The sequence below is a fragment of the Kryptolebias marmoratus genome, linkage group LG5 (genome assembly GCF_001649575.2).
Source record: "Kryptolebias marmoratus isolate JLee-2015 linkage group LG5, ASM164957v2, whole genome shotgun sequence".
Classification (NCBI taxonomy): Eukaryota; Metazoa; Chordata; class Actinopteri; order Cyprinodontiformes; family Rivulidae; genus Kryptolebias; species Kryptolebias marmoratus.
In genome coordinates, this window is record NC_051434.1 from 11,414,604 (window position 1) to 11,425,372 (window position 10,769).

The 10,769-nt window shown below is 41.2% G+C and overlaps 1 protein-coding gene across 4 annotated transcripts in view; it reads left to right on the forward strand.

The window, feature by feature from the left end:
* The first annotated feature begins 944 nt into the window (after positions 1–944).
* The window catches only part of LOC108241676 (programmed cell death 6 interacting protein), a 13,993-nt gene continuing 4,168 nt past the window's right edge, over positions 945–10,769 (forward strand). The window contains exons 1-11 of one of the 4 annotated variants that reach the window (XM_037975605.1): positions 945–1,286; positions 3,355–3,409; positions 3,499–3,568; positions 4,340–4,467; positions 5,242–5,395; positions 6,052–6,152; positions 7,182–7,313; positions 7,418–7,640; positions 8,406–8,529; positions 8,830–9,007; positions 10,596–10,757. In XM_037975605.1, the coding sequence (XP_037831533.1) occupies positions 1,081–1,286; positions 3,355–3,409; positions 3,499–3,568; positions 4,340–4,467; positions 5,242–5,395; positions 6,052–6,152; positions 7,182–7,313; positions 7,418–7,640; positions 8,406–8,529; positions 8,830–9,007; positions 10,596–10,757 (1,533 nt within the window). In that variant the 5' untranslated portion in view covers positions 945–1,080. The remainder of the gene's footprint in view (positions 1,287–3,354; positions 3,410–3,498; positions 3,569–4,339; positions 4,468–5,241; positions 5,396–6,051; positions 6,153–7,181; positions 7,314–7,417; positions 7,641–8,405; positions 8,530–8,829; positions 9,008–10,595; positions 10,758–10,769) is intronic. The other 3 variants (XM_037975606.1, XM_017426002.3, XM_017426011.3) reach the window with 3 other exon arrangements.

Sequence of the window (10,769 nt, forward strand, 5' to 3'; positions counted from 1 at the left end):
CAATATTAGAGTAATCCATTTATGTATTAAGTCACTAATTGCTTAAAAAAAATGATCCTCCAGAACAAAATGTTGCCCATTTTGGCGCTGCTTGATCTGCATTACGATCCGACTCGGCCTGGGAAAGGTGGACGTGACACCTGAAGAGAAGGGTATAAGGAAAAGAGATTCATGGACTAATATGATATAAAAAGTGTAAAAAACTGAAACAACTAATAAAAAGGAAACCAAGCAAATGTAGTTTGGGACAAAGTGCAAATGATATGAAAAGAATTGCGTGACTAAACTAACCTTTTGTCTCAATAACTGCACCGATTCAGTTTCTTGGTCAAATTGAGGGCAAAGACCCCTTTATAGTGGTACCCCCCACATGAGGGCCTGGACTTAAAGTCACACAAATTCTGACTTTTACATCAGATGTTTAGTTGCAGTAGTTTAAAAATTAAAACTGCATGTTTTACTGTGTAACTGCTTTTCATGTTTTTTAGTAGCAGCAGCTTAAAATCAGAGCTTTCTTCTAGGACTGCAATCAAACATGAGAGTACCACAATTATCTGAACTACTTTCAAAACTAACCCCCTGGACAAATACTGATTAAGATCAGTTTCAATATGTAAATATATTATTAACCATTCTGGTTTTGACACTATACTTTTGGACGATGAGGAAGAATAAGGAGAACAACGTGGCCTACCAGGTAACTTCTGTCCTTCAAAATCAAGTTAATTACACTTACAACAGTGTCAAATGAAGAAAAAATCTAATATATATGTATATATGATAAATAAACACAGGTAGATAGAGGGAGTAAAAATTCAAATTCAAATCTAAATTAAATAAACTATAAATGCTTATTGTGTTTTATTTTTCTGTTTACCTTGTATTCTATGGGGCTGGACTGAGTCTGCGCAGTGAGGCCTTCCGTTGTCCATGACGTCACTGACGTTGCCTGTCAGAATCCAGGAAGTGGGGTCGTGTCGCTGTTGTTTGTGTTCGTTGCTCCAAGATATATAAATATATATATATTTTGTGCCTGTTTTGGGTTCTCCCTGATTTGTAGGTATCACTTCACGGGCAGAAATGGCGACGTTTATTTCAGTCCCGTTGAAAAAATCTTCCGAGGTGGACCTGGTGAAGCCGCTGTCGAAGTTTGTCACAGCCACATATCCACCGGGAGAGGAGCAAGCGGAGCACCTCCGAGCCGTGGAGGAGTTGAACAAGCTTCGCAAGAACGCGCTGGGAAGGCCGCTCGACAAACACGAGAGCTCCCTGGAGATCCTACTCAGGTACAAACAAACTTATTTTAAAGCGCCTGAGTCGACTTCAGCGAAAGGAAAACTCGCAGAAAGCTGCTTATGTGTGGCGCCGAGTTAGCTTAGCTTAGCCGCACCCAGAGACTGTTAGCTTCTGATGCTAACATGGCAGCTAAAGTTTAAGCTAACATGGTAACGTAACCGGCTCGTTTAAACCCTCGAAGCTGAAATTTGTAAGTCAAGTGAGTCTTTTTTTTAACTTGTCTGTTCACTGTGAAGCTTTGTGGTCAGAGAGGCCAAACAAAGCCTTAAAACAGCCTCTCTGCAAATAAATAGGGTTTCACGAACAACAAACTGTGTTTTTAAACCATCTGTATTCAGTGGAAGACGAATCTTGTCCAGCCTTGACAGGTCTACGGGTTGTAGGTTTGGATTAGAGCTTAATTAAAGTAGCTCAGATGCCAAAAATGAGTGAATTAGCCCTTTATTCAAGCCATGGAATTGGATGCCAACTTCAGCAGGATATATCAAATATATGGCAATTTAAGACAAATATAAGACAAAAATATACGTAATTTCCTTCATTATGCAGCTTAGTCATCGCTGGTCAGCACTATAACTTCGCAGTTTTCACTTCTAAGAATAATATTTAGCGAATAGTTCAACATAAAGCTGTTATATTTGAGCTGATATATGTTATTAAACTCCTCAACACCTGTATTATTGGTGAGCTGTGAACCTGTGGAGAAAGTCCCTTCAGTATTCCTGCCACTGCAGACCGCTTTGCATAAAGGAACTGTGAAATAAACAGGATTCATGTGTCCCTCACAAAGTTCCTGTTTCCCCAGCTCTTATAAGCACCACCTGGCTGCTTGTTTGCTGCGTTTTGCTGGACTAATAATTAATTTGGTCTCAGTTGGAAAGGCTACGAAATCCTCACACACCACTTCCATATCTAAAATATCCCTCACTTCATAGGGATATTTCATTTATCACTGCTGTCACGGAAAGTGTTAATAGTTAACGTTTGAGACTAATGGGAATGACGCAGCATAGCAGATCAATGAGTCACATTTAAGTTAAGCCATGTGACTTCCGATACACACCGGCTGGGACACATTTTACCGCTTTTATTCAGGACCAGTTAGGAGTAAAAAAATATATATATATCTTCTTCCTGCAGCATTTCTACCTCTGCCAGATGATTTGAGACGACCTAAGCTACTTTTAAAAACTGACCTTCTTGAAGTCTTTCACATATTTTGATGTTCTTTATTATATTTACTTTACTTTAAATTTACTTTAAATCCATATACCATTTCATGTGTAAATGCTTGTAAAAACTGATCGGCAGTGAGGTGGAGGCTCTCATGTCTGTAATGAGTGGCTCATTATTAATGACTGCTGCCGTCGTCGCCCCGCGGTTCTCCGTTAACCCTGTGCCAGGTAGTCGGAGCGACGGGCCTTTCTTTCACAGCCGGCTGAAGTGTCGCCATGGTGACCGGTGTTTGCATGGGACGTTGTTTCTCTCCCTCTCCTCAGCTCAAGAGCGAGACACGCCTCATCTCAGCTTTCCAGTCCTCACTTACTTCAGCTCCTGTTTACTAGAAACTCACTGCGTGTGGGTAAAATGTATGTAGAAATAAAAAGAAAGAAACAGTTCTGTTTTGTGTTTGTTTCAAGGAAAACAGAACTATGGGAGATTCCCAAATAGTGTTCAGATTGCATGCTGTCATGTCTAAAAATAGTCTGTTGACATCACATCACAGACACTTGTCCTGATAGGGCTGAGAAGCTGCTGACTCGACGTCGGTGCGTGCGCTGCAGTGCACCTGATCACCTTGGTATTTTTCTCCTGACTCATTGTCAAGTGTCTGACGAGGCAGAGTTTCCTCAAACCGCAGATCTGCAATCAGCGCCAGTAAACTCTGAGCTCAACCGTCAGCATGTAGCATGTTGTTTCTTCCTTCTTTTTAGATGACCCATGTTCCTTTTATATCAAGTTCTCTAATCATTTGAATAAAGACCAAAACAACGACACGTGATCCGGGTTCACGCATTAACCAAAACATGTTTTATTTATCTTTTTTCCCCTCCACAGATACTATGATCAGCTGTGTTCTATTGAGCCCAAGTTTCCCTTCTCTGAAAACCAGGTAATTGATTAGAGACACAGCTCGTATGAATGTGGATTAAACGCTTAATTAAATGGCTTAAACAACAGAGCGGGGTTTTGTTTCTGCAGCTCTGCTTAACCTTCACATGGAAGGATGCCTTCGATAAAGGATCTCTGTTCGGAGGCTCGGTCAAACTCTGTGAGTGACGTTTCTTATTAAGTGTGTTTATTGTGTGTGTGTGTGTGTGTCTGTAAGGCAGTTTGCTTCACTGGGAGATCATATCACTGTAGTAGGAGACAGTTTCAGTCTTTGCCCTTTGTGTATATTTAGTCATGTTGTTTTTACTGTGTGCATGTGTCTATTTTTGTCTCCTGTTCACAGACATGAACACACACCCAGTGAGAAACAAAAGCTTTCTAACATGGAACACGTCTCGATCTTACTCTTTGTACACAATCAGGCTTGACCGGGTGTCATAAGGGATTAAATTAAGATTAGATGCACTAGTTCACGCATGTCAAACTCCATTCCTCAGGGCTGCTCTCCTGCATGTTTTAGACGTGTTCTTGCTTTAAAACACCTGCTTTAAATGGATGACTGTATAGACATACTTCTGGAGAACTTGCTGATTTGATATGGAGGTGATTAAACCGTTTGAATCAGGTGTGTTGGAGCAGAAAAACCTAAAACGTCCAGGACATCGGACCCTCAAGGCCAGGAGTTTGACACCCCTGCACGAGTTTGTGTTTTAAGATGAACCCAGATTTGTATTCATCAGCCAGAACCAACGTGAGCATGTGTCTTCTTGAACTTTGGAGACAAATGCCGTGCTGTGAGGAAGATATGTTGGTTGGAGAATATTCGCACCGTGCACTGAGTGACCAGGAGAGGAGAGGATAACTCTCACTGCTCCTCGTTTGCTTCAACAGTGAAAGGATGCTTATCGTTTATTTGTTTTTTGTGTTGCAGCTTTGGCCAGTTTGGGCTACGAGAAGACGTGCGTGTTGTTCAACTGCGCAGCTCTGGCCAGTCAGATCGCCGCCGAGCAGAACATTGATAACGATGAATGTCTCAAGGCTGCTGCCAGATACTATCAGGTGTGTATTAGTACCACGTAACAAGCTGCCGTGAGATTTTTTCCTCCTCATACTTGAGGGCATATCATTGAAACCGAGACGAGAACAAATAATTTCTTACTTTCTGTTTATCTTGCTGAAGGTTTGCTGGAGATTTAAATACAGAGGTTTTACTTTTTATTTTTACCCTTTATGCCTGTGAGGTGGTTAAATGTCTATTAGAGGTGTTTTGCTGAGTCAATTTGCAGAGAAAAGCTATGTAAGTTGTAAAAAGTGCATATATATATATATATATATATATATATAAAGTTCAAACAGCCTCATTACTTTATAAATGTGACATTAACTTTATTTACATATAGAGCTGGAGTGTCTTTTTGTTTTACTGAAATGCTATGTGCCAAAAAAAGCTGTTTTTGTGGTAGGATTCCTCATATTAACTTTTTATTTTTTTTATTCTTTATGCATTGTACAGACTCTAGTAGCGGATTGACAGATTTTTTAAAGAACTTTAAAGTACATATTTTCTTGTAAATCAAAATCTAATTGGACATTTCTGCAGATACCTCCCTTTATGTGCTCTAATTACTTAACTTTGTTATCAAAGTGTTTACATTTTACCAATGGCTTCTATTCAGAGACGACTACAGACAAAAAAAAACATTTCTCTAATTACACTCAAGTGAGTTTTAAGCACACTGGGTCTAGTTTCTGTCTCCCAGGCTGCTTTTGGTGGACGTTTTTGACCACAAGTGGTTGTAAAATCCACGTCTGACCCCTTGTCTGCTCTTCCAGTTGGCCAGCGGAGCCTTCAGCCACATCAAGGACACGGTCCTCTCTGCCCTGAACCGAGAGCCCACCATGGACATCTGCCCCGAGACCGTGAGCACGCTGAGTAGCATCATGCTGGCCCAAGCTCAGGAGGTGTTCTTCCTCAAAGCCACGTCAGGTACCGAACGCCCGACGCTCCGTCCAGCAACGACCTTTTCCACTGCGGCTCTGCGGCTGCACGACGAGTTCCTCTTTTAGCCCAGAAATGCAAATCTTTGCAGCTCTGCGTTTGCATTTTTAAGGCCAACTGCGTCGCTAATTTAAACATGTAGTAGTTTCTGTAATTATACACCAGTGCAGTTTTTTTTTTTTTTTTTTTCCGTAAGATTAATTTCCAGGCATGACAGGAGCCATTTTGATCCAGGCTGCACACAGCTTCTGTCCCAGTTCTGTCGGCAAAGTTACTTTTAAGAACAAAAAAAAAACTGTTTTGTAGATTACATCATATAAAAAGCTCCTGTTTAAAAAATAGACCTCTAATCTGCTGAGTATAGTTATTTTTGGTGCTGTAAATGAGTTTTCACACTTTGTAGAATGTGAGGCTAACGGTAATGTTTTAACACCGTGGCGTGGTGTTAAAACATCTCTGTGAAGAAAAATCTCAGCTATTAACGGATTCACAGCTGTTGCACAATATGGTTTAAAGTACGAGCTCACGCTAGCGAATACACAACTACAGAGGAGTTAGTTTTCTTGAACTGCTGCTCATCTTGAGAGTGCGCCGACGTCTGGTTTTTGTGGTAAATTGACAGTCAAGGTGTCTTTTCTCTACAGACAAAATGAAAGATGCTGTGATTGCAAAGCTGGCCAATCAGGCTGCAGATTTCTACGGCGAGGCCTTTAAGCAGTGTCAGTCCAAAGACACCCTTCCTAAGGTAAGTGAATAAAACACAAAGTTACACGATAAGCAGGAGAGTCAGCTAGGTCCGGTCAGGCTTTAGATCCTGTGTGCCGTGGAGTGTTGTGTGTCTGAAGATGTGGTACAGGTTGATGGGACTGCTCTCTGTTCTCACTGGGCCTTTTTTTAAATTTATTTATTTATTCGTCCTGTTTTTTTTACTGGGATTAGTTGGTTCCAGCTCAACCCCAGCTGAGCTGTTTGTCTTTCTGGCTCATTTCTCACCATCTAATCACGGGCAGCCGAAGAAACCTACTGACTCTTTAAAACGTGCAAACACGCGCTACTAAAGGTTCCTGCTGCAAACTTTTAGCTCAAGGTCGTCGTTCAGAATTGACTGATGTTTACCACGTTTTCCTGACCGGGGATTGTGGGATTTAACTACCGAGTGAAGAATTAACGGGATGCTGGATGCGATGTATAAAAATGGAAAACTTCAAGCTCTGAAATATATTATAAAAACCTAATTATTTAACTTTACCTCCTTACGATAAAGTACAATTATGTGCAAACCTCTTTTTTCGTTATAGTTTGCTTCCAAGTAGGCAGACTTTCTTGTTTTTTTAAAGTAAATTTAATCAGTATTTCTTCAAGATTTCTGAATCTCTTTCATTGTTTCCCTTTGGCTGCTTTTTCCATTTATTTACAGTCCAGTATCTGTTCATTTTCAGAAGAGTATTTGTTGTTTAACCTGTGTGGGATGTTTCTTTGAGGTGCAGCAGCTTTTGCTGAAAGGTTTAACACTCATGTGCTCTTGTTTTTCTCTCCCGTTGTCTCCTCTTCTTCCTGCATCCCTTGTGGTGGCGGCGCTGGTTGTCTGTCTTGTGTCGTGTTCGTGCCATCCTCGCTGCACGTGGCTGTTTGTGAATGGCTTCTGCGATGTCGTTTGTGGTTTGACTTTTGCCGATGCGCTCTTCCCTTGTCTTGATTGGCCTCGCTGTCGCGTGCATGTTTGCGTGCATCTGTGTGTGTGTGTGTCGCTCTGTGGTTGCCTCTCCCTGGTCAGTATTTTTATTTTCAGGAAGTGCTGCCGGTGCTGGCGGCGAAGCATTGCATCATGCAAGCCAACGCCGAGCTGCACCAGAGTATCCTCGCCAAGCAGAAGAAGCGCTTCGGAGAGGAGATTTCTCGTCTGCAGGTACAGACGTCAGATGTTTTATTTATTTATTTTACTGTTCCACACTGACAGAGGAATCACCCCTTCATATCACGTAATTTTAAAAAAGCGTTTGAACTCTGCAGCACGCAGCAGAGCTGGTGAAGACGGTTGCGTCTCGTTACGACGAGTACGTGAGCGTGAAGGACCTGACTGATAAGATTAACCGAGCCCTCGTCGCAGCCAAGAAGGACAATGACTTCATCTACCATGACCGCGTGCCTGAAATCAAAGACCTGGAACATATCGGCAAGGCAACGCTGGTCAAATCTACTGCCATCACACCTCCACTCAGTCAGAAATTCACAGGTGGGACACATATCTGTAGACGCATCCGTTACCGATTCTACATATAAACGTGACGTTAAAGTTCACAGCACAATAAACGGACCATTAAAACTACATTAGGTGCACCTTTTGTTCATTTTTGACCAAACAAATTGCAAGAATTTAAAAACTGTTATTTGTTTTCTCTTAAAGATGGACATTACTTATAAAACTACGGTTCAAACAAATAGAAAAAGTCAAATGTATGCAAACACCCAGTGGAACAAAAGAACGAGTTCATGAATGATTGGCAACTTGAAATTATTTGTACAAAAACTGTAAAGTTGCTGCTTTTCTCGCATCATAAGCAGGATGATATATTATACTATATTTGGGCTGAAACTTGGACCACTTTCTGTTCATATTTACCCGTCTGATTACCCGAACAAGTATCAGAACAATGATGAGGATTATTGTTAACTTCAGCTGCGGTTTTCTGCAAGATGTTTGAATCACTTTTTAAGTTGTCTGGATACTGCTGCTCTCATTTAAGCTACATTTTAGTATCTTTTACTACAAAACAATCTGACCTCCACAGTAATGTGAAGTTGCTCATCACAACTTTCAGAATATTTATTTTTATTTTTTTAAGTATTTTGCCACAGTTTTTCTCTAAAATTGTAACAAAGAAGTGCAAGAGCTGCAGAAGTCCTTTAACTCCACGCTCGTTTTGTTGCTTGCCGCCTTTGTTACACTTCGTTCATGCCATTCTCTCTAAATGCGTCCATGTCCGTCTTTTCTCTCCAGATTTGTTTGAGAAGATGGTTCCCATGGCTGTGCAGCAGTCCATGAGCGTTTACAGCCAGAGAAAGGCCGAGACGGTGAACAGACTGGTGGGAACAATGAGGGAGGCCACCAACCTCTGCAACGGGTCAGTTGCCTGTATGAGCTTCCCTGCAGTCGCCTGCATCGTGCACTCCGAGTGTCTTTGTAACCACATTAAAAATTCACGACATCGGAGTGCACCAGGTACCATTAAAGTGTTGACAGGAGCAGCAGCCGATGATACTCTTCACTGTTTGCAGCCTTTCATCCAATAGGAAGATGGATCGAGAGGAACTGATTTTAACTCGATATGTTTGAAGAAAGGAGACAAATCACTGCTCTGTTTGCAATAAAAGTGTAGCTGTTTGATGGCTGATAACTGACAGGTAATCTGAAACTCTGTCAGGGTGTTGGCGTCTCTGAATCTGCCCGCCGCTCTGGAGGACCTGTCCGGAGATTCTATCCCACAATCCATCGCTGAGAAGTCCAAATCGATCGTGGAGCAGGGAGGGCTGCAGAGCATCGAGAAGCTTATCAAAGACCTGCCCGAGTTATTAACTCGCAACAGAGAGATCCTGGATGAGGTCAGTGGCTGAAAAACAATGCTTTAGGACTTCTTAAATCTGTTTCTGAAAGTAAAGAATGAACTTTTAGAGCTGCGGGCCTCAGACAGCATATGGCTTTGCTTTCCTTCACAGAGCAGCATATGAAATTAATGCTGTTTAATTTAATTTTTGGATTTGGCGATTGTTGACGTTTTCTGCCAAGAGGAGCACATTAATGCTTAAAAGCTCAAAATCATCACTAGTGGCGTAAATCCCAGATTAGGATCATCTCGGAAATCTAATCTACAGATCTGCGGGCCAACATCTATCAGTCCACCAACTCCAGCCAACCCCTTTTTTATTTTTATTTTTTTAAACAGCTTGCTGACAAACAATCAAACAGACGGAAGGAAAAACAAGACACAAAAAAACCACCCAATCCGTTTCCAGGTTTTTTTGTCGGACTTAAAAAGTCCAAACCAGATCGTCCTAATTTTCCCTTAAAAAAAGTTTTGATGTGCAAAGAGAAATTTTATAAGTTAAAAGTGCAAATTTGCTGACTAGAAACAAACAGTTTTTATTTTATTTTTTTTATTACTAGGGGTGTAACGGTAAATCATGGTTTGTTAGTTAAAAGTCACATTCTCCTTTTTTATGATTCAATTTGAACTGTAAACAGTGTCATAGAGGCCATGTGTCACAGATAAAGTTTCATAAACTCTAAAAAGACGTCTCTTTTCATGGATTTGAACAAAAAATTCAAAAACCAAAACTAAAACAAAAGTGTTTGCTTCAAATTATTTGACAAAATACATCTCCCAATGTTCCCAATTAAATGTCAAACACTTACTTAGCTTCTCAGCAGGTGAGAGATCGTGTGGGGAAATAATTCTTGATATCAGGGATATCAAATAAATAGACAAATGGCCTGCCATATAGTTCAAAGTGCACATGATTTGCCATAACTGCTTGCCATACAGCACCTCCAGTCTCTCTGCTGACGATCATGATGGGAAACTTTTCCACACATGAGGTTTGATGTAAAGTGTTTAGATGGTATTTTTCCTCTGCTTCTTCCTGATGTGACTTGTTGTGGAAGAAATCAATTTCCAGGCACTGTTAGATGAAAATCACTCAAACAGGGTTATTTATGTATGGTGCACGACACACAGAGAGCCTTAAAGACAATTAAGAATTAACATCAGCGTCCCAGCTCGAACAGGAAGCTCCGAATCAAAGCTCTGCCTCCAGAGTCGACACAGGAGTTTATATCTAAGATATTAGAGTGATGGTAGACGAGGAGGAGACAGGAAGCGAGGTCAGTCTGGTTTCAGTGAAGAGAAACAGGGTCATTTGGTGAAAACCTCACAGGCTGTGGAATTCAGACATTACAAAGTCAGGTGTCATCTTATAAAAAAAAATGAAGTTAAATAAAACGTGCGCCTGCTTATACATATACCCAACTTAAACGCTTCGATACAAATACATAACTTTTATATTCAATAAGTTAGGAAAAAGTTAAAAGGAACAACAGATCTAGATTGAACTTGGATTCAAACACAGGATTGTTTTTGTTTACTGTGCTAAAGCTTTTCTCATATCTGTGGTGTTCGTTTTGGTTCATTAGTCTCTGAAGATGCTGGACGATGAAGAGACGACGGACAACGAGCTGAGAGCCAAGTTCAACCAGCGCTGGAACAGAACCCCCTCCGGAGATCTGTACAAGCCCCTCCGTGCAGGTACACGCCGAAAACCTTCCCGTCCTGCTCGTCTTTTACCTGTGACCGCTCCCCCCCCCCCC